We start from the raw sequence: 27,406 nt of genomic DNA on the forward strand, positions 1-27,406 counted from the left end.
TCATTTTCATGGAAACAGGATCCTCATCCCTATCCACAGCAGCTCACCTTGTATCATTTATTTTCTGGTTTAACCTCAAATGCAAGTCTCCCACTTTGATCAATGAAACCTCATAGCATTGGAGACCTCTTGGAACGCGCTCGATGGAGCTCTACCTACAGTTTGTAGTTCTTGTCTTCTTCACAAGCCAAAATCATGAGGATTGAGGCACTGCATTTGTTTTTGAGGTCAGGAAAGGGAAGAGAGGGGCTAAGAAGAAGAGCAAATGAATCCAGAAGATCCCACTCCCACATAAGTTTCTCTCACGCTTAATTGAAGGAGAGGAAGGAGTAGAAGAATATTGTGAGACATTCAGTGGCTGAACAATGTTTCCTGAGAAAAGTATACATGGATTTTCATGGGATGAACTCTGTAAGACTATGAAGGACTCATTAAACCTTTGGTTGGAGGAACTCCGGCGTCTGTAGCATTTCTGTTGCTGCCGATAATGTGAGCCGTTTCCATATTAGCTGGGATCACAAGTTTGTTTTCTCTGGAACTCTTTCATGAATGGAGTAGTTCCAAGATACTAAATGTTGTAGCTTGATAGCTCGGGAGGCAGAGCTCCAAGATTCCCCACCGATTTCCCATAGGAAAAGCCCCAAAGTGGGAAAGTGCTTATCAGGATATTTAAAAATAATAATAATTAAATATATATATACACACACATATATATATAAAAAGGAAAATAAAAAAAAATCTACTTAAGACCAATGGCAAAATAAAAAAAGGCTATTTTTATGCCTGCTGTACCATCTGAGATGCCCTGTGATTTGAACTGAAGCTTCCTTCCCTGTCCAGAGGTACAGCCAATGCTTTTTTTCCACTCTGCACAGGGGTGCAGCTATTTAAAGCCACTTGGAGGCCCACTGCATGATGGAAAGCAGCCAGATCAGTTGGGCCTCCTCAGTTTTGTTTTCATTAGATTGAAGCCAAAGTATGTGGAATTACTTGTAAGAGGACCAGGGAAGGGGGAAGGACTGGGCACCCACCAAGTTCACCCACAGCATACAGAGCTTCGCCTCACCTCATTTAAATTGTAAATGGTCATAGAAAGTTTCTCAGCAAAGAAGATGCCTTGCTCTGTTTGTCATGACATCCACAGCCATGCAAATATGAGTGGCAAAACTTTGAGGTTTATAGGTCAGCCATGAGAACAAGCTGCAGGCAAGTTCCCAGATGCTGGAGAGTTTGGGGGCAGCTGATATTCTGGGTGTTGTCAGGTCACCCTCCTGTCTCTATCCATCTGTGTGCCTGCATTGAGACATCCACAAGCCTCCTCCTCTATACGTCTCAGCATTTTGAGGAACAGCAATTCTCTTTAGCTCTGCCAGTCTCCATTTCTCACAACTATGCACTGCCTCTGTCTCTGCACTCCACAAAGCCCACAGGACACGGTATCAAAGATCCCAACAATACCTCATTTTCATCACTTTGGTTTTCAAATATACTCTTTTGCCAATTTCTTTTTATTTTTAAGTCAGCCCTCAGACTGCTGCCAATTTAAGAACTATGCACAGCTTTACAAGAGCTCCTCATTTCCACTTTGCCTGACAGGTATCTGCATTCCTCTGACACCGCCTCTGTTCCTCAGCCACTTCAGATAGCAATAGTTACCTTAAGCACTTTACATGGAGATACTGAAACTACCAACTAATCTGCTCAGAAATTAATATCCACTGAGAAAGAATCTAGCTGGGCTCATGTTCTGTAATAGCTGATTAATTCCAATTACAGTACAGCTGATCCACCAGTACCGCTGATCGCCACATCAAAGAGCCAAAAAGCAAAGGAAGCCCTAAGTTAGAACAGCAACAGCCTTGTTACAAACTTCTTTTCTGTCATTGAGCTCTTCATAAGCATTAATTTGTTATGCCTCGCTTGTTCCCTTGGGAGGCAGGAGCTGTTATATCCGTAATGCAGATGGCAAAACTGTGGCATGGAATGGGAACAAGGTTTGTCTGAGGTCTCCAAAGGATCGATGCTATGGGGTGAGCACTGGAGCAGGGAACAGCCCAGCTCCAGATCCTATCCTCTTCAAGAGACCTGAGGTCTAGAAGGGAACAGGAGAGCTTGGGGGAGCCAGATGTGAGCACAGACACCCAAGGAGCTGCATCACAGTGGATAGGGAAAAGCAGTTGTGATCTGTTGTGACTTTCCCTGCTCAGGCAATTCCAATGATGTTCTCCTGCTCTTCAGAGCACTAAAAGAGGCAGAGGAGCCAATTGAAGCCGAGAATAAATTCTTATTTGCTCAAGTCTCTTTATTCTGCCATATGCTGCAGCAAGACTCCAGCTGGAAAGGCCAGAGCTGCCCTCCAGGAAGCCCAGGAGTGGTAAAAGCCCAAGAGCCAGAAATTTCAGGAGGAACTTACACTGGGAAACGTGAATTTAATAGTTTGTAAACTGAGGATGGAAACTGAGGAGAACCATGGATCTCAGCAAGCAAGGAGGCACAGAGCACTACAGAGGAGATGTAAAAAAATAATCAAAACCAGCACGAAGCTTTGAGGAATGAGGATCTGCTAATTTTTTAAGCAGTCTGACATTGTTGTTCTTCATCTATGTTTCTCCAATGCTTGTTCTCTGATGATTGTTTTGGAAATGAGATCCACCATCACAGCTCTTCTTCTCTTCATAGTTGCCTCATTAGGGTGGCTCTCAAATCAAGCTGCACCAAAACATCATAGAACAGCATAATTATGCTTTTTAGAAGGGAGCTCTGATTCTACACTTTCTTTCAAGACCATATTTGGTACCTGCTAGCATGTGGTAAGCTCTTAAACACATCCCAGGACTGAGGACTCTGATTTCACCAGATTAAGAGAGGACAAACAGAGAACTGCAGTTTTACACAAATGAAGGGCAAATCCCCAAATACACAGCTGCTGTAAGCTAGGAGATTTCCTTCAGAGGAAGGAAGACCTTCGGTACCAAACTTTCCCAGCAGACAATCTGTTCTGAAGTTTTGCTCTGGCCATCAGTTCCAGGCTTACTAAACTACATGACTGCCAGACTCATCTTTGACTCAGTTTCATTTTGGTGCTACAAATAAGTCATCCTCCTGAAGTCATATAGACAAGCAAAGCATTGAAAGCACTTCAGCCCAACCTCACTTAATGCCATATAATTCTGCATAAGCCCTTGTGCTCATCTGCCCCACTTGTGCCATTGGCACATGTCAGCACAAATGAAGGACAGAGAAGAGTTTGAGCTCTCAGGACAAGGATGCATTTTAATATGGGAACACCCACGAATGCAACTGTCCAAAGCTCCGTTCTCCTTCCACTGAAGGATTTCATACTTGAGACAAAAGGAATCAGCTTTACTTAAAAAAAATTTCATATCCTATCAGATCATAGAATGGCTGAGGTTGGAAGGAACCTCAAAGCCCATCCAGTTCCAACCCATTGCCATGGGCTGGTTGTCTACCACCAGCTCAGACTGCCCAGGGCCCCATCCATGGCCTTGTGAACCTCCAGGTTTGGGTTACCCACAGCTCTCTGGGCAGCTGTGCCAGGGCTTCATCACTCTCAGTAAAAAATTAGTAAAAAATAAAGTCATTTTCTCTTTTCCATCACTCAGAAAGCAGAAGCCCTGCCTGTCACCCCAGCAGGACACATCCTCCACTTGCTACACATGGGATGTGGGCATGGAGCACGTGGCAGGAGCAGAGGAACAGGGCACAAAACGTGTGAGCACACACGTGTGGGGCTGAGAGCACGCACTGCTGAGCGATTACTCTCGTTTTACATTACGGGTTTAATGGCTTTTAACAGGAGACTTTGTAAGCGATCAGGAATTGGAACAAAAGGAGCTGGGGGAATAATTATTTTAACCAGGGGAGCTAAAGAACATGGCAAAATCGCGTACTGAGCAATCATGCTAATTAAAGGCACCCAGAAGAATCAGGATAGAAACGCCAAATGGTTTTCACTCTGCTTCCCTAATCTGCTAACTGCCTCCCCGCTCTGACTCCCACCAGCTGTGGGAAGGACGGTTCTGGGTGAGCTGGTTTGCAGCAATTAAGGAACGGAGCTAACTAAATAAGGTACCACTGGTCTAGGGGAGGAGATGTCTCCATAGCCTCTGGCCAAGCACCAAGGTTTCAAACACACTTTGCAGGAGCACAACAGCTCCTTGCAAGAAGCAGCACAAGGATAAACTAAACACAAGGCATAGTGACAGCTCCAGTCCTTTTGTGTCCTGCCTATCTGCAATGGCTGTGGCTTTCCAATGGATAAGGACGTCTTCTAAGCGGTGGATATCATCCTTATCTGCAGGTGCTTAAAATGTCCACCCATGTGCTGAGGTTCACACCATGTTAATATCAAAGGTGCAAGAACTAATGCCATAACACAGGAAAATTTTTACCCAGAAAAGGTGATCTTTCCAGGTGGCCAAATAACCACATCATAGGGAAAAGAAATGAACATACAATTGCTCCAGTAGACTGGAGGCTTTACAGAAACAAATATAAACTCTCATGCCTTTGATATGATGAAAAACTAAGCCTGGTCCCTCAAGGCACCAGGGAATGATGGAGAGATCTTCCTCAGACATTGCTAGAAGCCAGGAGGGCATCACATTTAAAGGAAGACATGTGCAGAGAACATTACAGTGACAAAATCACACACACAGTCCGAGAAAAGAATCAAGCTTTTCCAGATTCCTTGGAAATTTTCACCTCCAATAACTGTTCCTGTGATATGTGAATGCTTCTATTTCCAGTAGTTCAGATCTGGGCTTTGTTGTAGCAGTTCCCCGCGCTGGCACAGTGTAAATTAAGGGTAGGAGAGGTGGGGCAGTAGAATATCCAACATTAACCTTTTCTATCAAGTAGCAGTTTTCTATTTCAAAAGCAATGGCTTGTTTGTTAATCAACAGGTCCATTAACACAGAGCAAATGCCTCTCTAATGGACACCCACAGGACCACAGGCTGAACTATTTGTGTGCAGCATCTTTTGATTGATTCATCCTAAAGATCATCAAGTAAATGAGAGAGGATGTAATATTTCTGCAGGAAGCATTCCACAGCAGATACATTGATTGCAATGCTCATCCAGCTGCTCTGTGCCAGTCTCTTCTTAAAGAGACTTTGTACTGGATTCGCTGATTAAATATTTCAAAATGGAGATCAAATCAGGGACACTGACTCGCCTGTGCCAGACACTGATCTATGGAAAGCTGGTATCCTGCCAAGAAGGATCCCACAAGTGGCCAGTGCCCAATCCACTCCCCTCTTCCTGCTCCTTAGGTTCATGACCATGCCCTTTTGGTCCTGCTCTGGCCACACACATCACTGCTATGCTTCAAGCCCTCTGCTCCTTGACCTCTCCTCGCCACCACTAAAGTCCTTGGCCCAAGCCAAGGGAGCCTGGTTGGTGGCCGCAGCAGGAGCACGGAACCATTGACTCATGTACTTAACTCCTACCTGCATCTTAAGCTGAAAATCATAGTTCATTTTGCCTGCCAATGCCTCTCTGACTCCTGCTCTTTCACCACAATGAATCTATTCAATTTAATGCTCAACTGGACAGGAGGAGGCAGGGCTGTGTAAAAAGAATACCCTGAGAACCAAGGAAAAAATCCAGGGCCGATGGGAAAAATAGCAATGAAATGACCAGTTGAGTAATTTGCCACACCAGCAATCCCAGCTGCCGCAGATGGCCCACAAGCCCACAGCTCAGTACTCTCTGCACTTTTCATTTTGCAAAAGCAGGTTCTTCTCTTCCTAAAGACCCAACGCTGGGCTGGCACATCCTTTATAAGCTGCTACAAAACCAGTTTCTTCTGAAGAGCTCTGCTAAAACACCACAGCGCATCCAGTTTATGAGCAAGCCCTGCCGCTGCTCACCAGACCTCAGCCTCCGTGAAGCTGTCACAGCTGCCCCGAGGAGCCCAGCAGGGCCAGGAGTGCACACTTCTGAAAGTGCACACTCCTTTTCCATGCAAATGGGCCTCACAAATTGAGACCAGACCCTCCTTTGCCATTCTGAGCTATTCATAGATAAGGTTAAGGGGTTTTGAGGCAGGCGCGGTGCATGCAGGTGAAACAAGGAGATACAAAGGACCAAACATCTAATTGGAGACAAAATGAGAAAGCTAAACACTCACCCAGGTCCCACGGGGAGACACAGCTAACCCTCCCCTCCGGAGATAAGCTCCATCAAGAGGGCTCCAGCTTGCTGCAATGACTCCTTAAGGCAAATCAGAGGTGCCAGCAGCTACAAATGAGGGCCTTTCTTTGCTGTAGTTTCCATCCTTTCTCCCCTTCAGTACTGGCAGGAAGAAAAAAAGGAGCCTGCAGGTCCCATTCAGGCTGAACTACATGTGCCATCGCCGTCTTACAGCCAGGCAACAAGGTAAGAGCTGCAGGTACACGCTTGGTCAGGGATGCTCAGCTCCTGCCCCCACTTCCTTTCTTTTCAAAGAAAACAAAATTGAGTTTGTATCGACTACTGAGAAAATGAGACAACATTATACAGGACACGACCCTCTGCAATCAAATTAGGTCACTGAAACACCATAACCAGTGCAGAATATTTAGCCCTGATTGCGCATAGGTTCAAGGAAAATGTTTTATACAGCAAGTATTAAAAGACAAAAGGAAAATGAATTATAGCAGAACATTGAGCAAAAGCAGAAAGCAAGATAAGTTTGGAGAGGCAGAAACAGTTTCCAAAACAGTAAAGCCTCTATTCACACAGCAGCTTTCCAGCTGTGGCCCCACTGTGTCAACAAAATAGCCAGCAGCAGCATACTCAAGGTGCTGATTTCAGGAGTGCTAAGATCTGTTTTGATAGGGGACTTAGCATCCTACATTGGCTTTAAGCCTCCGGTTCTGTGTTTATATATATATATTGCACATGTCATCAGAAAATAAAAAAGGAATGCATGGTCCAGCTGCGCAGACTTTGCCATCGTGGCTTGACATCCAGCTCCCCTCCGATCTCCATCGCTCAGCTCCCATCTCTCAAACTGCCCTACCTATGCCCTATCCTGAGTGCTCGCCCTCCCATAGGAAAGTCTTCATCACCCAGTTCCTAAATGAACACCAGCAGAGGCAAATCCACAAAGCTGCTTCAATTCAAACACCCACCTAGGAGATGGAGGCTCTGCCTGTTGGTGTTCATCATGCTGGAACTGGGAAGATCTAGGCCACAGAATCGTAGAATCATTAGGGTTGGAAAAGACTACTAAGATCGCCCAGTCCAACTGCTGGCCCACCCCCACCATGCCCACGTCCCTCAGTGCCACATCCTCTCAGTTCTTAAACATCTTCAAGGATGATGACTCCACCACCTCCCTGTGCAGCCTGTGCCACTGCATCACCACTCTGGGAGAATAAATTTTTCCTAATACCCAACCTGAACCTCCCCTGGTGCAACTTGTAGGCCGTTACCTCTCATGCTATGATGTAGAGCTCGAGCTCCACATGATATGAGAGGTAATCACTGCTATCCAGGCAGGTCAAAGCCTAGCTCAGCACAACTCTCCCATTGCCTGTTCCACCCTAATAAGCCAAGGAATACGCACTCAATACAGTCATGCTGTTATGTGAAGGAGAGAGGACGCAGCCCTTCCTAAATCCTGAGTTTCACATATCAATCTGCAGCAGTGATTTCCCAACTACGTAACGAGTACATTAACTTTAGTCAGGTTGATTCTCCAGAGATGACGAAATGGAAAAGAGTAATCGAAGCAAACTGTGATAGAGTTTGTGATTAAGCAGCTGATGATCAATAGAAGTTATCTGCAGGGCACAGAGTGTTAATGAGCTACCATCCCTTTTGCAAAGAAACACCTGAGCCCACGTTCTCTTTTCAACACAGCCCAGAGAGGACAGCAAGACATTCCTGCCCTTATCCTCAATGCAAGAACACAGCCACAGGGTGGGCAGAGAGTCCTCATGTCTCCCTTGGCCATGTTCCTGTTAAAAGGGTAATGGTGCAAGAAGGAAACTTCAAAGATGAATGTGGCTAGAAAGAGAAGGATGAGAAAGGTTAACAGCCTGATTCAAGGCTTGAGATGCTGCGTTTGGGAGGAAAAAAATAAATTGAAAAAGCATTAATAACCTTCTCCGACAGCTCCGCTAATTTAGAGGCCTTCCAGCTCTGCAGCTCTAGTGCTGGCACCAAGCACAACTACAGGGAAGGGCAGCACAGAAAGCAGCCAGGTACTGCCCCTTGCAAACAGCTATGCACAAAATGAACTGCACTGCATCCTGCAATGGCTGTCACGCTACCCTGCCCCCTGCAGTGATGTAGCTGAAAAGTATTAAGTGTTAATACTTATTAATGTCTTACATTCGTTCCAAAAGATTCTGAGGCACTAACGAGTGGAGTTTAGAGAGGATTTCTTGTAATAATGCAACCACCTGTTTGACAGCACACAGCAGAAAGGCTGCACAAGGGTTTTGGAGAGCAGGTGGAGAAAAGAACTTCAAATTAAAGCTACTGAAAAGAAATCAGCCGCGCATCAGCAGAGACAGAGAATATCATTATGTCTGCTTGCATTTAGCCACATCGCTGTAACTAATCACTTTTCTCTTCCAGAAATGTCCAGAGAACTGTCAGTGACCACAGGGAGCTGCTAGGATCTTTGTACTACATTTTCTCCAGAAGTTGTCTCCTCTGATAGCCCAGCACCGCCTGCCCACGGAAGGGATTTGTTTTCCCAGAACTCACTCAGCCTTCATATCCTTGGAGGGTCTAGGGAAGACTGGGAAAAAAAAAGCCAGAGACAGGATACTCTTTCTGGAGCGTCCCAAAGGAAACAGAGGGGATGAACACATTAGGATTTCTCCCCCCAGGTTCTCAAATTCTCATGGAAATGGGGGTTGCAACTGTCCTCTGCAGAGACCATGTCAAAACAGATCATTAATACTACTTGCTGCCGAGGATCTTTTGTATTGAAAAGAGCACAGCTATTACTTAGTCCAAATCTCTATATTATTCATAACATCCATATCTATCATGGATATAGTATTTATGCTACCATGGGGAAATATAATAAGCAAGCCAATAAGCGCTTCCTTCCTCCAGGTCAAGATGAAAGTCTGTATCTTGGAAAGCAGTGCTTTCCTTGGGCAGCAAAGCTCCTATCCCAAGCTCCCCACTCAACTCCATCAGCAAGGAAATAAAGCCAAGGTAAAAAATAACTGCTTTCCCTCCCAGCTCTGCATCACTCCAACAAGCAGGGGAGGAGGCAATGCCCAGGCGCAGTGAGGCCAGCAAATATCCTAGGGAAATAACGGTCTCTTAATTGATTAACTAAAGAATTAGTTAACAGAATCATGTTAGGCTGTAGCATAGGTCCCATGAAAGTGAAAAGAAAGAATCTCACCAGAATGCTGGATTATTATATATAGATGACAGCTCCAAGAACTAGATTGACCATCCAACCTCCTGACTTCACTTTGCACAAGACTGGCTGTGAAAGAACTTCAGGTGGCAGCTCATCCATGCGATATGGTCCAGCAAGCTAAACATGGGCCAGACTGCTCACTGTCAGCAACCTGGTGTGACCTCGAGCAAATCAGTGTCTTCCCTCTCCTCAACCATAAAATGGAGGTGAAGATGCTTGGCAGCATCTTGTTGGGCTGGAAGCAAAGACGCATCTTTCTGGGAAATAGTGAAGGAGCAAGATGCCAGGTACATTTTCTCCTTTAATAATAGGGGAAAATAAACCCCATCCCTCAAATACTCAGCTGCCTGCTGTGCTCTCACTCTGGTTCCCCTCACATTTGGGCTCTGCTGGGATCTGGCATGAGAACAGTCTCACCCCATCTCTGGAATTTGCCCAGGATTTATTTTTAACACAGCCCTCGCTGTGAACATTTGTGGTGGGATTCGTATGATCTCACACTGATATCTGCCTCTGAGCTGTGCTGGTGTCCAGTACCACCAAGCTACCTCCCTCATCCTGAGCAAAGTTCCTCACCTATGGCAGACCAAAGCATCCCATCCTTCTACATGTACAAAAGGAGCCTTGGGCAGCCATCTCAGCTGGAACTTCTCTGGCTCGCCAGGGGTAAACCTGCCCTAAAGCATATGATCATAATTGTTGACTGGCTTGGGTTAGAAGGGACCTCAAAGTCCATCTAGTTTCAACCCCCTGCCATAGGCAGTGTTGCCAACTTGTAGATCAAGTACTAGATGAGTTTATGTCACGCCCGATCCATAAGATAAACTAAACACAGCCCTGAGCAAGGCTTAAAGCGACCGTTTCAAAGTCATGGAGATCTCTGCCAAGCTCTTTATGTCTTTTTAGCTTCGGATAGTGAGCAATGGGGTGGAGCAGAACCTGTGGTCCAAGAGAAGGCTTGGAGAGTGGGCTGAGACCTCAGGTATGTCTTAAAACATGAGTTCCTTTGCTTTGGCACACACATGGAGCCCATCGCCTCCCCTTGCTCAATGCTCCACATCAATTACAGTGCAGAGATGTAAAATGACTGATACTTTTAATACAAAAGGCCTACCATTTATTTATTAGCTGGCAACTGGCCCTGCAGCCCAGGATGGATGCATTATAAATCAACTGCATTTCTAACCATTAAAAATTCATCCAATTCATAATGTAGGACACCAGTAATTTCCTTATTAGTGTTGAGTGTGAAGGATTTTTCATTCCCTTCCCTTGGTTTTACTTTGCTGCTTTGCCTTCTCAAAGATCTTGCTCATCTGAGGATTAGCTCAGCTTAATCCTGCAAGAGAGAGGTAGAGGGCTGGGGGAAGGGAGACAAGGGCTGAAGTCATTCCATTCCAGTGTTTTCTTCTAATTGCAAATTTGCCATCGTACTTAGGAGACTTAGATGCCTTCTCTCCCAGTCACTCTTATAGGAGCCAGAGAGACTGCTCAGCCTGAATTTAAGAGATATTATTCAGGAGGAAAAAAACCCCCCTCTCACAATGGGGAAAAAGGAGGCGTCATGGCAGGGCAGGATAACGTAAAACTTGTTAAAATATATTAGCAAGATAAGAGCAGGTGTCTAACTGATATAAAATGGTACATTTGAAATAGACCAAATATATATATATACTTAAATACACATATACATATTTACATACAAAGGCACATATGTATTTATGTAGGTATGTTACCCTTCACACTCAGTGCTCCAAATCCAAATTCTTAAGAAATTCTTAAGAAAAATAGGTTAGTAGGGCTGAAAGAAAGGTGTGACATTTCCATAGACCCATGACTGCTTCAGAGAACCAGCAACAGCACAAATATGAACTTGGAACCAATGACAGGCAAAGCTGAGCCTACACCACACTGCAGGTCCCCAGTTGCAGTACTGCATGCCATGCTGACTACATTGGTACACAGAGATATTTTCATGCTCTCACTGAGTCTTGGTTTATTCCTGTCTCTAAAACAGATCTATTCATGTAGAGACAAGGAGAGAGGGCCTGCAAAGCAGATTTAAACAAGGTTCAGCATTAGGTAACTTGCTGTCTGGTTAGGAACAAGCGTGCAGGAATCTGAAAATGGATTATGCAATAACCCCCCACCTAATGGGAGACAAGCCTGGGCATCTAGAGCAATCTGTACGTGCCATGAAATCAATGTACTTTTCACCTCAAGACACTCACACTCAAGTTTTGCATCAGCTCCATGTGGAGATGGGTTTGCTGAGTTCTCAGAGTGCTCAGCTCACTTTGGAACATCACGCTGGGTTCAACAAGACTGAAGAAGAACATCTGTTTTGTGGGTCTTTCTGCACCTTTCAGAACCAAACAGGGCATTTTGGTCAGTTTAGCCAAAAATCAGCACCCAAATTAGTTATTTCATAGCCTCTCCTGATGCAGAGCTTCACTGCTGGATCCTGGATTGTGCTTCTTGTCCCACAGGGCAGCACCACCAATAACATTCCAGCTGTGAATGCTGTTATGCAAACCTATCCTGACTTCTAAACAACAGCGGATATTTTTAATCAGGAATTGCAATTTAACTGGACAGTGAACAGAGAATGAAAGCCTTCAGTCTTCTAAGCAGAAGACAGCTCATATTTGACCATGACAATACCTCAGAGTTAGATCTTAAACCTGAAAACCACCCCGGTTAGATGGAAGAGTCACAATGAATTCTCCTTGCAAATTCAGGGAGTTCCCAGTGCATTTAGGACTACCCCCCAGCAAACCACAGCCCCATCCTTCAGGCCCCAAAAGCACAGAGGTGCCCCAGCACCCAGGTACTGTCCCAATAGCCAACACTATTAAGCTGCAATAAATTCATTAAAAGCAAGATTAAAAAAAATCAGTACCACAACTCTACCCACACGCACAAGCTATTTTAATGCAACCCACGACATAATTCACGCAATCAATGAGCCATTAGGAGAATACTCTTGAAACCTCCTTCATTACCACTGGCACCAGCTCTGCATTATCTCAGATCACGTACCATGCAGCATCTCATGTACCATGCTTTTAGCTGTCATCTTGCTGGGACGAAGGCCCAGGCATGAGGAGCAGTGGCTTATGGACACTGCTCTTTCCTCTGGCCTGGACACTTCTTTTAGGTTTAAGAGCACCATGGAGTCACAGGTACTGTGAGTGCAACTAGGCAGAGAAAAGCAGAGATATCCGGGTACACAGCCACTAACGTAGGAAGTGGGAGGGTGTGTTGAAGCCCTGCATTAGGTAAGGGTGTAGGTAGCAGAGTGCTTGAGCAAGAACAGATGCAACACAGCATCAGTGGTGAAGGGATGCATTCTCCCTGAAATGATGCATCTCCTGGGCAGATGTGGTCTTTCCATGGACTTCCAGTGCATTCCCACTTGCCAACAGCTGAGCATTTCCAGAAAGCCAGGCTTCGGAAGTCCAAATTTCGTAGAACACACATAGATGAGTATAAAGGTCCTCATCAAATTCCACAAACATATCTCTGGCGTTGAAGGACAAGACCATAAGGCAGTGGGGAGTCCCAGTGCAGAAGTCTCAGCCTACCTCACTAAAGTAACGGGTGTTGGCTCACAATGGAGAAGAGCCTGAGGCTTTTCATTTAGAGGACATTAAAGAGAAGTTTAGAGAAAGTGTAGAGATGTGTAAGGAGGGACTGAGGTCTGTACAGCACGGCTCAGGCTGGGCATGGGTAGCAGAGTGCTGCTGTCACTTCACACTTGGCTCCGCATTTATATTTCACAAAATAATATCTGACAATTCCTCTTATTCCTGTGGGGGAGGGAGAAGGGAGGAACATATCTAAAATAAAATAAAATAAAATAAAATAAAATAAAACAAAACACATTCCCATTACCAGTAGTTGGTTTTGGTTTTGTTTTCAGGGGAGAAAAAAAAAGAATGCAGAAAACATTTGTGGCTTGGTTTTGTTGTTTTTGATGGAAATAGGAACATGAACTGACCAAAAACAGAAATGCTGCAGACTTTTCAGCTTCTCATGCCCAGGATGAATAAAACACGCTAAATGAAGAAAAAGAATTGACCATGGCAAGATAAACTGGGGTTGTAAGTGTCTTTCCCATTTTGTGTTCAAGTCCTATTAGAAGCAAAGGTAAGGAAATCAATTTGTTTGAAAAATATGACTTTTGAAATGACCACAATGTTCCCTTTAAACTGCATTGAAAACACAAGATAAAGACAGGGTACTGAGTGAAAGAGTGCTGATGGCACTTTTATTGTGTGATTTGCCTTGTTTTTTTTCTGAAGTACTTCTTTTTAGCCGATTACCATGTATTTACAGTTAGTGTAATTATATCTAATTACTTAATTAGCATGAATACATGTAATTACTAACTTCAAATATGTAATTATGTCAGGGCAGCCTGTAATAAATGAGGTTGGAAAAAAAAAACCCTCATTAGGACTCGATGGAAGGACGGCTGCTCCACCCGCGTGGGGAACGCATGGCATCCCCGAGCTGAGCCAGTCCTGGAAGAGGAAAGCACAGGCAGTGCTGTTCATCTGGCAACAAAAACCGACCCCAAAACCCCTATACCAACCCCTTGACCCCCAACAGCTGCGCTCCACAGCGCTGGTGGGAGCTGAGCATCATCCCTTGGAGGCAGAAAGGGACCTGGAAAGGATCTGCCACCCAGCTTTGTTTACTCCACTGAAATCTGGATTATTTTCACAGATCTGTGTCATTCTCAAGGAGACTTCGTTTATCTGACAAGAAATACCAGGGAATAGAAACACTGCAAAACTGCATTGTGACGTTAGGATAAACTTCAGAGCTCTGACCCAAGAGCAAATCTGCATGTGATGCACTGTGCTGATAATTAATTATTACTATTGAAGTAAAGCAAGCCTCCTAAGCGTTTCTTCAGAAATATTACCAGTCTCACCAAAAGTAATCTCCAGTAACTCACAATTACCCACTTTGCAAATCCAAATTCTGAATGTTGGAGATGGAGCTAAACTACAAACTTCCTATTTACTGCCAAGAAGCACTGATATGGTGATGCTGTCCTACCAGCAGCATGAAGACTGCCTCGTGGACTTAGCTGAAGTCAGTGCTTCTTTCTTTTTTTCCACCAGCCACGTGCTGTTTGCTGCAGTGAGCTGACATTGCTTGTCCACAAAGACCAGTGGCCATTTTCTGGGCACAAACGTGGGTATGTTGGGTCTTTATTTCCATTATCAACCCCCTAGACCTTGGGATAGCATGGAGAAAGGCATGGCTTCATCCTAAGATGTTCTGTCCACAGTGCTTGCTCTACAACAAGCCCTGTACTTCTCTCCTCTATTTCCAAACAGAGAGAGGTGCAAACTCCTCACAACCTGTCGCTTGTCCTGCTGACATCTGCCAAGAAGATTTGCCACTCTGTTGTTCCTCCACTTGCCAAAGAAGAGGAGGAACGGTCTATTTTAGGTTATGCCCCCGACATTGCTTTGTGGTTATTCTGTCCTCACTGTTAGGGAATGAGAATCAGGGAAGAGGTTCCCTAACCTTCCAGGTGGTGCTGAGGGTGGCTGAAATGAGACTGGCTGCAAACTCCAGCGCTGCCTTGGAGTTACAGTGTGAGGATGGGGACAGTATCTTCCCAAAGACTCAACATGTTGTCATGAGAAAGCAGGACAGCGCAGTTTCTTCTATGGCTCTTGAAAAAGCCTTTAAATAGGAAGGGGCGAGGATCTTGAGCCCAGCTCATCCCTGCTACTCCTCTAAATGAGGCAGTAGCAGCAAGAGGGTAAGAGAATCATAGAATCATTGAAGATGGAAAAGACTTCTAAGATTTTCTAGTCTAACTGTCCACCTACCACAAATATGCCCCCTGACCACGTCCTTCACTGCCACATCTCCACAGTCCTCAAGCACCTCCAGGGACAGTGACTCCATCACCTCCCCCAGCAGCCTGTGCCAGCTGGGAGTTGAATCCTGAGTCCTTCATCCCACTGACAGGAGGATACCAAATCCCCATGTAGGATGACATGTTAGCTGGAGAAGGGTCCACAGGACAGCATTAGGCACAGAATCACAGGCAGGGAGCTGCTTTCCATATTTCAGCTGCAATTCCATTATGCAGAGCTAAGTGGTTGGGAATAAACATCCGTCATCCCTGTGTGATAAGCAATGTTTGGTAGTATAGAGGGTGACAGAAATCTATATCACATCAATGTACTATTAATACTGCATTAAGCATATAGAGTTTGCTCTTCTCACTGCAGTGCAGTAATGGGTATCAGCATGTCCTCAACCCAGATGATGTCCAAGAGCACAGGGACAATTGCACGAGGAAGGAAGGAGAAAAGCTGAGTGTGGGAAGGAGAAATTATTTGCTGAGGATGTTGCTTTAGCAACACGTGTATACATAGTAGAAACCCAGGATGCCATGAAAAGCTTTTGTTTGAGAGTGCTAGTCATGCATATGGGCAAGGCTCTGGGAGGGGACACTTCCATCAATCTGGGCTCAGCTGAAGCATTTTTGGACCAAAAAAGTTTTTCTCTCTCCAAATGGCAGGCAATGAAGAAATGTTTGTGTCCAGGTTCTGCACAAATGGAAGTAAAAACCCTTCAGCAAGAAAACCATAGGGAGAACAGGAGCAACAAATATTCTCCAGCTCAGGTTTAAGTTGAGCAGAGCACATCAGATCAAACAAAGCCCTTACAGCAAAAGCTCCCCGAAGCATGCTTAATTTAAAAGGTGAATTATGAAACTTTCCAGCCTCAAGCAAAGCCACCAGTGAAGTCAGAAGTTTTGTCCAAGTCTCAGGGACTAAAATACGACACACTCCAAATCCAACTCTGCCCGAGGTCTCCAAGCCCTGGTTGCTGTTGTTGTTTTTGTCCTACGAATGGCAAGAAATTCCAAAAAAACCCACAAGTTTTCAGTCTGTCAGCATCCAGCTGTGATCTGACTCGTTAGCACTTAAATGTAGCACCTCACTTTGAGATCTGGTTTCATCACCCTCCGAGCCCCAGGACACCCAGTGCACAGAAGTGAGCCATTGGTTGTGGATTTCCAGGATGTGCACAGTCACTGCTAGCACTGCATTCCCCCTGTGGCTCCTTCCAGCTCCAGGTGTCCCTCATGGCATGTTGAGCTCTTCATCAAACAACTCTGTGAAACTCCAAGGCCATCTTCCCCTGCACCCCATTACAACGAGACCCACGGGGTAATTGCTCTGTGCAAAATTCAGTCTTTTGTGTTTTCAGCTTAGCTGCTGCACCCTTGCAAGAGTACCCACATGCCAAAATGGTCGACGCATAAAATGAAAGTGCAGAAAGAGAAAAAAATATATATACGCTCCTCCCCTCCTCCCCCCCCCAAGCCATCAGTTTGTAAATCATTTTTGAGATGAGGTGTTATAAGCAATGTAAAATACGTAATTAACGGCGCAGCAAAACCACGCTGCACTCAGCTTCTCTGCTCCTGCCTAATCACTGCACTCCTCCCCCTTCTCTGCAAACAGACCAAATTTAGTGCATTAAAATGAAAATCAAAGGGAAAGCTGGGTGCGTTAATTGGATACACCCCATCACTCTGGCACTTGATGAGCTGTGATAACAAATCAGGAGCTGGGGCCAGCTCACAGCACCTGGGGGGCTGCCCCAGCGACCCCCCCGATGGAGCAGAAGGTCCTTTTCCTTCAGCAGAAGGTTTAATGCAGGTGGGAGGTTGGCATCCTCCCAGAGCTGTGCTTCCAAGGGCTGAGTTATGTTTCCTGCACTCCTGAGTCAGCAAAGGGGAGAGCAGGAGGCGATTTCGGTGTGGCATTCCTTGCTTACAGCTGGACCATGGGAGATGTGGAATTATTGGGGTATTTTTGTTTTATTTTCTCTTTTTTTTTTTTTTTGTTATTAGATCTGGTTCTGCCTGGAACCAAGAAATGCCAAGTGGATGAGCAATAACAGTTGAGGAATGTTATCTGCACCTCCTGCATTGCATCTCAGAGCTGCTAAAAAGTACAGAAAAACTAAACTACTGACTATGAGCTACATGTCAAGGCGGCTGCACCCAGCCCACAGAGAGGGACTCCCAGAAAACCATCCTTTTACCAAGCACTTTCACACTCAGAATTTAGGAGCACAAAACAGAGGACCACTTTACCACCACCTGCTATCCTAATAAGCCAAGCTCACAACCCAGATTTATACAGAGAAACAGAAAAGCTTTACAGAAGCTGTGAAAACAAGTCCTTCAGCTTCTAAGCCTACCATTCTTCATCACCACACATCTGCCCATCTACGGACACGTGTCCTGAGCTTGTCCTTGTCCCAAGGAGGCAGCCCCACAGCTGGGAAACTGCTGGAGGAGAAAGGGGAGGCAGGTCCTTTCCCCGGCCAGGATGGGGTCATGTCTGACCCCACAGCTCCTGCTCATGCCTTGGACACAGCGAGGCAGAGCCCAGCTTCGAATGGCACTTTCAGGCAAGGGGGGAAGGTGACTGGTGGGTGGTGGAGAGAGGGTGAAGGGAGGTGAAGGTGAGGGTGGAAAGTCTCCTTTGAAGCACCTACATGTATGTTGTGATTTCTGAGACCTGAGATTCACTTTGGTTTCTGAGCCATACCAAGACCCACTCTCCTCAATAAAAAAGCTTCTCTCCTTCCTCGTCATCTTAGCCTCTTTCTCCTCACCCTCCTTCCCCCATCCCCCAGCCCATCCCCTGGTGCTCGCGGGGGCTCCAGCCGGCTCGGGCACTCACACGTGTCTGGCTTGTGGCAGTTGTGACCTTGTCGGAAGTACTGGGGGTTCTCGATGACGGGGATGCGGGTCATGCCGATCACCACCGTGTCTGGGCCAGCATCCAGGGACGAAGGCGTCGTGATGCCGTGGTTGATGTGGTGGAGCGGGCTGGCAGAATCCTCCTCTCCGCTGATCACTGCCACGGGACCTGCGAATACCAGGCACATCCGTCAGACACGAGATGGGAATGGTGACACAAAAGCCCCGCTGATCATGAATTGCTGTGGGTCCGCCATCCTACTGTCCCACCCCATGACGACGAAGGAAACATATCTCACATTTTCTCTGTTGGTGCCAAAGTACCAGACTGACAATTCCGCAGGGGTTAAGGTAAACTACAGGTGGCAACGCAGCAGAGGTGAACCCTGCACGAAGTCATCCCTGTGCTGTCACGTGGCAGAGCAGTCACTCTGGTGCCTGTACACTCTGCTGTTATGAGCTTGACAAAATACCAAGCTTACACAAGAGAAACATTACTCCCAAACTTATCTGTTCTGCTCCAAACCCACACTCCTACATTTGTTGCTCAGCACATCACCAACCTTGTCTCCACTCTTCCAGTCCCACCCTGCCCTGCACACAGAGCCCTTTGATCAGGATGATACCTACAGGGATCCATGATGTACTGCAGCAGATCCTGCTCAGTTCATGCCCTGCACGCACACAGGAGCCAGAGCCAGAACCCGGCATCACCCACCAGCTGCTCTCCCAGGTTGGTCCACCTGCCTCACAGCACCCACTTCCATCCCCCACAGAACACAAACATCTCCATCACAAGGCAAAACCTTTTAATCCCCGCTGCAGCCTTTGATGCTGCGTAAAAGTAAGATGCTGAGGAGCTGGGTGATAAAGAGACCACAATGCAACCTGCCTTACACTTTCACAAGGGGTTAAAAACACACTCAGCTAAAGATGTTCCTTATCTCCTGCCTGGAAGCTGCCAGGGACCTCCAGCAGGTCAAGCAATGATGAACAGAGGTGCTGCATTAAGGCTTCAAATCTATTCAGAGAGGCCTGTCTTTTACCTACATCACACTGGAAATACCTCTTTCCCATCAGCAATCTACTTCTAATTACACAATTACTTTATTATGTACCACTAGCAACAAAGAGGGGAGTCTTCAGGCCATTTTTTTGCTCTTTGGAGTCTCTGGGAGGACAGGGTGAATACAGGCTGCACACAATAACTCTGCCTGCATTAACCTCATCTAAAGGCTGCTCATTTTTGAGGCATCAAGTATTGTTTGTTCTTCCAAGTGGGATATAATAAAGCTATTGTGTAATAAGCAGAGTCCTGGCAGCCATGGCAGGTGTCTTAGTCACAAGGAAAAGATCTCTCTCTTTATTGTGAATTCTTTCTGGTAGGTTCTTGTTTTTATTTAAGTTAATCCTAGGACCCACATGGCTTACAGCTTCTGAGAAGCAAAGGCAAAACTCAACTCATGCCACAAGATGCCTCTGTTGGGACTACACACGCCATATTTCTCCAAACACAAAAAGTAAACAGATAATTTGTGCTTTGAAGGATTTCTGTTCACCCGCATTGGCAATTATTTACATGCAAACCCCAAGGACTGGGTTTTGTGTGGTGCATGTCTTCTCTGCTGGCTGGGCTGTGATGGGAAGGGGCCACCTCCGCACTTCAAGGAACACTTCATAACAACAAGTCATGAAAATATCATCTGAGTACCAATTTGTGTAAATGATTTGAGTAGAGACCATAAAGACACACTGGTGTCCCTTTGGTGCACGCACATTAGAAGGATGTGGCTCTGTTTGAAGGAGTAGGGCATGACCAAGGTGGCTGGGTACTTGTGAAACTGAGCACCACCAGCAACTACTGCCTGCTGTTCAGATGGCAATTTCCATGCCAATAACCAGGTTCCCAGTCTGATCTTTACATTTTCCATTGCTTTTTCTTTTTTTTTTTTTTCCTGCAGCTGAGCTTCTATCATGTCTAGTTGCACAGCTCAAACCTGTCCAACATCTCTAGGGCAAAAGCCACCATGTCCCAGTTGATCCATATTTGCACTCCCAGTCCCCAGCAGATACTGGGTACTGTGATTTGACTCCATCTTTCAGTCTTCCAGCTATAATCAAAGGTGGAAGGCATTTGCAAGATCTACGACAACCAGAAGTCAAACTCTGATGCTCCATGACCATCTCTGCCTCTTCCTATTTCTGCAAAAATGGGAAAATCCAAGCAATTGCAGTCAGGACACCACAAGGCTAACAATCCATATAGAGATATTCTGTTCTTGCAATGATCCATGGAGGTCTTGGGAAAAAAAAAAAATCATCAGAGTCCTGAAGAGAAAACCACATCAGTTGCAGTGTCTTAGCTTTCAAGATTTCATTAAGTACTTCTATCCACAGTTGGTAAGGACCTGACATGCACCATTCAGCAAATTCTTCCCCAGTATCCTCAACAGGGTATAACTGGATTAAAGACGCAACTTAGACCTGAGGGCATCTGCAAGCTTCCCCCATTTTTAATGATGTTGATGGTGGGAAGGGCATGGGAGTAAAAATCTGGGCAGCATTAACTCATACAACACAGTCACAGCTCCTCAGATGTTACATTTCCAACACTTCTTGGCACTCGCAGATGAGACCCAGCTCCCCCCAAGCACACGACTGCCCTCCTCCTCCACATCTCAGACAAGCACCAGTCTTGTTTCATGAGCCTGAGGCAGACTTCAAAAACATCACTGATACAAGCAGTCACTGATCACTTCTATAGGTTTGACTACTGCTCTGACACTCAAATATATACCATTATCTGCAACTTCTATCTGTAACCATAAGGCAGCTACTTGCACTTCAATGTGTTTTTTAATCTCTCTTGGCAATATCATATATTTTTTGCTGCTAAGTAGGTAAAGAGGTTGAGTTTTTGATGTATAATGCTGATGAATGGCTTTATTTGGAAGAATTCTCACTGATTTCAGCAGAGGATTTTCCAAGTAAGGTTAAAGGGGAAAAAAAAAAAAAAAAACTGGAGTAGGAAAAGAGTACAGTTTTTAAGATTTAGGTTTATCTTCCACTTGGCAGAAGAATGGGCGGAGGACACAGGAATCAAGCCAGTTTTGTACTGTAAAAATGTAGAATAATAGTCAAAGGTAGTCTGGGGCAAGTCCTTTTGTACAGACCTGAGATCTAAAAGCATTACATGAAATATTTCTGCAGCTGCTCTGAAACTTAACATCTAAAGAGCAGTGCAACAGATTCTTGTGTGGATAAATCAGGCTGTGCTACAAACACACTACAGATATTCCGAATCTATTTGCTAATATTTTAAACAGCTTCTGTGCGTTCCGAGCATCAAACATGTCATGTCTCTTATTTTCTACTCGCCACTCTTCCCTGTGGCTAAACTGGAGTTTGGCATGGTGGTTTGGTTCCTATCTGTCTGGAAGCACTATGAAATAAGTTATTTATTGTTTTAGTCTATGCCTATGAATCTTCTGGCTCGTTTACGGTGTTACATGGACAACTTGTTACTTAAGAAAAATAAAGCATGTAATAATAATAAATAGCTTAAGGAGCCCTTGTTTGCATGATCATATCATAATGGTAAATTATTTATCAAGGCTAAGAGCTACACTTTCTGATAAAATGCAGGCTCGGGAATATAGCAGATTTTATAAATAACCACAGATTAGAGAAGATAAGATAATGGTCACTTCATACAGATCTGTAACGTAATGAATGCTTCAAGGCAGACAGGTGAAGAACAACAAAAACTCCAGCTTGCTATCACAGTAACCTCTCCAAAGTAGCAAAAATGATGGAAGGTGTAGAAAACATGACCTCCAGGGGAAAACTGAAAGAATTATGCTTTGTGTTGAGAGAAGAAGGCTGCAGGGACACGTGATAACAGCCTTCAAATATGTAAAAGGTTGCAGCAAAGAGAAGTATAATAGCTGTTCTCCACGTCCACTGGGGATAAAACAAGAAATAATAGGTTTAAATTGCACTGAAGGAGATCCGGGTTTGAATGCCTCCCCTAATGCCTAGCAGCATGCATGGCTGAGCACTGGGACAGATAACCCTGGTTGCTGCAGGGGCTCTGCCAGCCCACGAAGGGAAGGATGGAGCAGCACAGGACCAGGACTACGCTCCCTCCATGTGGTTTCCACAAAGGACAAATCCATCGTACACCAGGCCATGCACACAGCACAGGACCAGAGCAATCCCCCTCCCTCCAGCCATGCATCCAGGAGCTATCGGTCAGAACGTCATTTCTGATCAAAAATGATCACTGCGAGAGATAATTGTGCCGTCCGCATTTGCCTGTGTGATATAAAGGAGCCATATAATTAACTTGCTTAATTAGGAACTGTATATGACCCATAACTAGGAAGAAAAAAAAAAAAGCTCTCCTGGTAAAGTGGGTCACCATGCGTTGTATAGCAGCATTGAAGCAGACCTCATTAAACTCCAATATATATTATATACAAAATCCCCTCCTCCTCTGATTTCAAGCCTCTGTTCGCCCTTCCATATTTCCCTGATCTTCATCTTAAATGCTCTTCTTCAAAGGGCCAGCACACAATCCCAAAACAGGACTCAGACCTATCCATCCACACACACACGTTTGTTTATGACACAGACACAAGACCCAAACTTCAGCTCCTCAGAAGCAAATAAACAAAATGTTTAAAAAATTCCAACCTTTTGCTGGAGCTGAAATCAAACAGTCCCCCAGGGCTGCTCTCTGCACCAGCAAGGAAGAGAACTGAAACTCATAAAACAATAAGTGAAAGCACAACAAATACAATTAAAACTCTGGCCATGCTCAGAGCGAGATCACATTTACTGTCTCATAAAAAGAGCCTTGTCCTGTCAAGGCAAACAAAAGGAAATCAATTCCTTAATATTTATTGGCAGATGCAGGCATGGGGCCAAGGCAGCACTTGCAGGGACCTGCTTGGAGCCAGGCTGCTGTGGGCTCCAGCCATTCCTTGCCCTCCTATAAGGGGAAAAAGCCACCACTTCTCATCCCTGGGGATGTCCTTCCAAGTGTTGGGTTGTCCATCACCAGATTCCTTTTCCTCTGAGTGACAGCTGATCTCCACCTTGAGAAAGGCTCAGCATCCCCTTGCCCATACCAGCTACCAGCATGGAGCATCATACCCAGCCCCAGTGGTGGAGGAGATCCCAAGCCTTTCCCCATCTTCCCATGCCTGTTTCTTTTTTTAGCCCTCCCCCCTTTTCCCGGGTTTGTTTATGGACCTTAGACACAAATCCTGTAATACTCACAGTCAGGAACGGAAACATTAAGATCAAATCGTACAAAATGTAAAGTCAGTGCACATGATGGCACAAATGCATAAATTCAGCAGATCAGGCAACAGGAAATGCTTGCAGTAAAAATGATGAGACAATCTGATAATTAAAAAGCAAGGTATCCCACAAGCGGGGCCCATGTGTGACAGCAAAGCCAACCAGCTCTGGCAGGAAGGCAGTGCAAGAATGTTTGCGTCTAGGTTAAAGCTCCCAGCCCAGGTGCACTGAGCACTTCTCCTCAGAGCTCACATAACCTGGCAAGAATTGGTTACACAAACAATATCCAGTCACCTTCCATCATTACCCCATCTGATCTCCCTCATTTACAGCTCAGAAAATGATTTCTGGAGTCCCTTGCATGTTCCCCGTGAGATACAAGGACCCAGCCAGGGTCTTGCACATCAACAGCTGCAGAGAAATCCCTCTCAGTGTTATAGAAGGAGCAACACACATTGGCCTGTGGAGGATTCTGGATGTACTCTGATGATGGCTGAGTGGCTGCTGGGTAGCAGACCTGCAGCCTTACCCTGGATTCTCAGCTTACCACGTTTACATTTCCCCCTCAGCCTTTCCTCCTGACTTTGCCTCTTGGTGTTTTCCTACCAAGCCTCCCAACTTCCACCTCAGGGGCACCTTGAGCTCCAGCATGGGCTTTACGAGGAGCAAGCCAGGCAGCTGGGTAGAGGCCACAGCAGCGCCCGTTAATCTCTTGGCTCACTCATCCCTATCACAGACACGCCGTAAAAATGATATAAGCATTTCATTCAAACACCACTGCAAAGGGAGTGGGGAAGAGCACAGGGCCGATTGATTTCCAGTATGTCTGCTCTTTACCTCCAGGTATAAATACAACAGCAAAATCAATCGGAATAACATCATATCAGCTCTCTAATCTCTTCTGTTTGCAAGATGCACTTTATATACTGCAGCATTTCCTACAGCTTGTCTACAGGAGGGCCGAGCCCTTTCCCACCCCAAAACCTTGCCTTCCTGGCTTGAAGGGAGATGTTCACTCTCCGGCATCCCTTACTGTTTGCTTAGGTTTGATGGGCATCTAGGAGTGCTCAGATGCACCGCAGGGACACTGATATGAGGACACAGGTGAGGAAGCAGCAGCATATACTATCCCTGTACTCTTAGCACCTCATGGCTGTGTTTATAGCCCCATAGCGTTCCTCTTTCTCATGGGCACCCAACAGCGAAGATACCCCACATAAGCACCCAGTGCTGCCTGCTCAGCACGCACATTTTCTATCCACATTTCCAATTTATAATCAACCCAAGGTTTTTATCCTTCCTCCTGGCCCCCAGCCACTGCACGGAGAGACTGTGACAAACTGATAAACATATTCCCCAAGCCCTTGCTTGGGTGAATGGTGAATGTGCAAATGCAGCATGAGGCTGGAGAAAGGGCTCCCGGCTAGGCATCAAGGGGTCAGCTTCTGTAAACTGCAGTTCAGCAGAGCTTCAGGACTCAGCACTGAGGCGATGCTCTCTCTCCCTCTCATCTCAAACCAGACATTGGCTGAAAACTGCAAGATGGAGCAGAAAGCAGAGGTGGTTTTTGAAGTTTTGAAGTGGAGAAGTTTGCTCCTCAATCTTATTCTGCAGTCGGACCAGTCAAAGAACATGCATGAGCTGTTAAGGCTGTGGCAACTGTGTCACCTTCGACACTGCAGCCAACACTGTGTGTAAGTTTTTGGGAAGCACTGCCTAACCGCTCAACGTGGATCCAGCTCCTTCCTTAGCAAAGGGGCCATCAGCAACGCCCTGCGGATGGGCTCACCACCAGTTCCACCACACCTGTTGCCCACTGACCAAGGGTACTACGTGCGCTGGGAAACACTAAAATATCGATCAAGAGCTACTGAAGGCCTCAGAGGCAACAGATGAAACTGCTCCTACCCAAAGGATTTTTCTGACCATTGCCTAGACCAGCTCTAGTTAGTAAGCATCATGTATGTCCTCATCAACCTCCTTGCCTGGATCCCCCTCTCACCGCTCCCCTTCCTGTTGCCAGATCAGTCTTGGGCTGTCTTGATCTACTTGGAAAGCTTAACCGCCATGAAAGCAAACCACTCGTCCTCTGGCTCCGATCTCTTACTGAGATTAGTGCCAATGGAAGTGTCGCTCTCAATTTCATAATGTTATTGGATGGACACACAACTGGGCCAAGTCCCATATTCCTGACTGGCCATCAAAGTGGCGGGGATTATGGGTAAGGAGACAGGCAGCCCTGACAGGAAAGGCAAAGGCTCAGGATCAATTACCCTGACAAGGCTATCTCAGAGCCACATCGCTTTGTGCTGACACCAGGGCCTTATCCCTGGAGCCCTGCAGAGGTTGATTTTGTCCGGCAGTAACCAGAGCCCCTGCAAACCCAGGGAGCTGCACATCCCCTCTCCAAATATCCGATTTATGAGATTCCCGAGGGATTGTGCTGTCATTACAGGACATTAATTTTCAGGCCTCCCTTATTTTGGTTTAATATTCTGTCAAGATAAAAAATCACACATTAAAAAATAAATAAACGCCCTGCTCTGCATTGCTCAGAGGTTGCAAACGGAGGGAGTGCTCAAAATGTAAAATACCTGGCACAATACACGCTTTGTCTTTGCTTTGCGTTACTGTTTTTCTTTTCCTGTTGGACCATGAAACTGGTCAGCACTGCCATCTGGTTCTCATGCAGCAATTAAAAGTGCTCTTAATTTTTCAGAAGAAATACAAAAACAAAAACAAAAACAAAAAAAAGGTTTTGATTGTTGGCTTTTGGTCAACTTCTGACCTTTTTACCTTTTTGTTTTTAAATGAAATTATTATGAAAACATCCAGTGCTTGATCCAGCAGTTGGCAACTGTGCCTGCGGCAGGGAGGCTGGGACCAGATGATCTTTGAGGTCCCTTCCAATCCAAGCCATTGTATGATTCTATGGTCAAGCAGTTGAGGCTGCACACAGCAATGGAATGGGTTCACCTCCCATGGACACAGTGATGCCTACTCCCTGCCAGCAAGAGAGCAACTGCATCTGCTCAAAGCACAGTTTTGTAGACCCAAGCTTAAAGTCAGGCCCATGATATTTACTTTCAGGCCAACACACAGGAATCCTTATATAGCCAACAACAATAATAAAAGCCAACCCCTGCGACCACACTTTACCTTAGTTCACATGTGAGAACAACGAGCATTTAAAAACTCTTCTCCTTTCAGAAAGCTCATCAATTCTTTTTTCCTTTCTTCCCCAGCCCCCCTCATGTTGATCCCCAGCAGTGACATCAGTCTCTCAGATTTATTCTATCCTAAGACAAATAGTGCGTCCCTTATAGAAGCAAAACGTGTTTAACTTGTATAGCAGTTTATATCCTGAATCTATTCCTGTGATATTATGAGACTCTTCTGGAATATAAAATCCGTGTCAGAAATATCCACAAACAAACTCACAAATCCTTTTCCCTGCTGCTGAGCAGTGGGAACAGACACGGGGCTGCAGTTTGGGCAGCCCAGGTGTTCCTCAGGCTCAGCAGCAACATTGGTGCTGCCAAGCTTCTTTGTAAGCCCAGGGAACAGCATTCACAGACAAGAAAAATCACATTAAAAAAATAATAATTAAAAATATAAAAGTAAAAATAGTGGTTTTGCAGGTTTGCCAGAGCTTACTATAAACTTATGTTGTAGGAGTCGAGCCCTGGCTTGCCTAAAATCAATCACAGCATCTATGAACTGGTGCTTCCCTTCCAGGTGCTACCCTAAAATTTATATTCCTTGGTCATAAAGGTGGTGGCTTGCTTGAAAGTCACAGAGGAGGCCCCTAGAGACAGGCTCTGAAGCTACAGCTTTCCAGGAGTTGGCAGCACATCTGCAGAGTATTGCCAGCTCAAGGTCTCCGCCTGCCTTTCTGGGACCACCATCGGGTTTGAGAGG

At 45.6% G+C, this 27,406-nt stretch overlaps 1 protein-coding gene across 7 annotated transcripts in view; it reads right to left on the reverse strand.

Annotated features, from left to right (window-relative positions):
* Window positions 1-27,406, reverse strand: part of NTRK3 (neurotrophic receptor tyrosine kinase 3) — a 182,366-nt gene that overhangs the window by 67,888 nt on the left and 87,072 nt on the right. For 6 of the 7 annotated variants that reach the window (XM_052672170.1, XM_052672167.1, XM_052672168.1 and 3 more), the window contains one exon: window positions 18,156-18,344. In XM_052672170.1, the coding sequence (XP_052528130.1) occupies window positions 18,156-18,344 (189 nt within the window). Of the gene's footprint in view, window positions 1-2,478; window positions 2,710-18,155; window positions 18,345-27,406 lie in introns of those variants that run through there. The other variant, XM_052672173.1, reaches the window with a different exon arrangement.

The sequence above is a fragment of the Tympanuchus pallidicinctus genome, unplaced genomic scaffold, assembly GCF_026119805.1.
Source record: "Tympanuchus pallidicinctus isolate F22 unplaced genomic scaffold, pur_lepc_1.0 scaffold12, whole genome shotgun sequence".
Classification (NCBI taxonomy): Eukaryota; Metazoa; Chordata; class Aves; order Galliformes; family Phasianidae; genus Tympanuchus; species Tympanuchus pallidicinctus.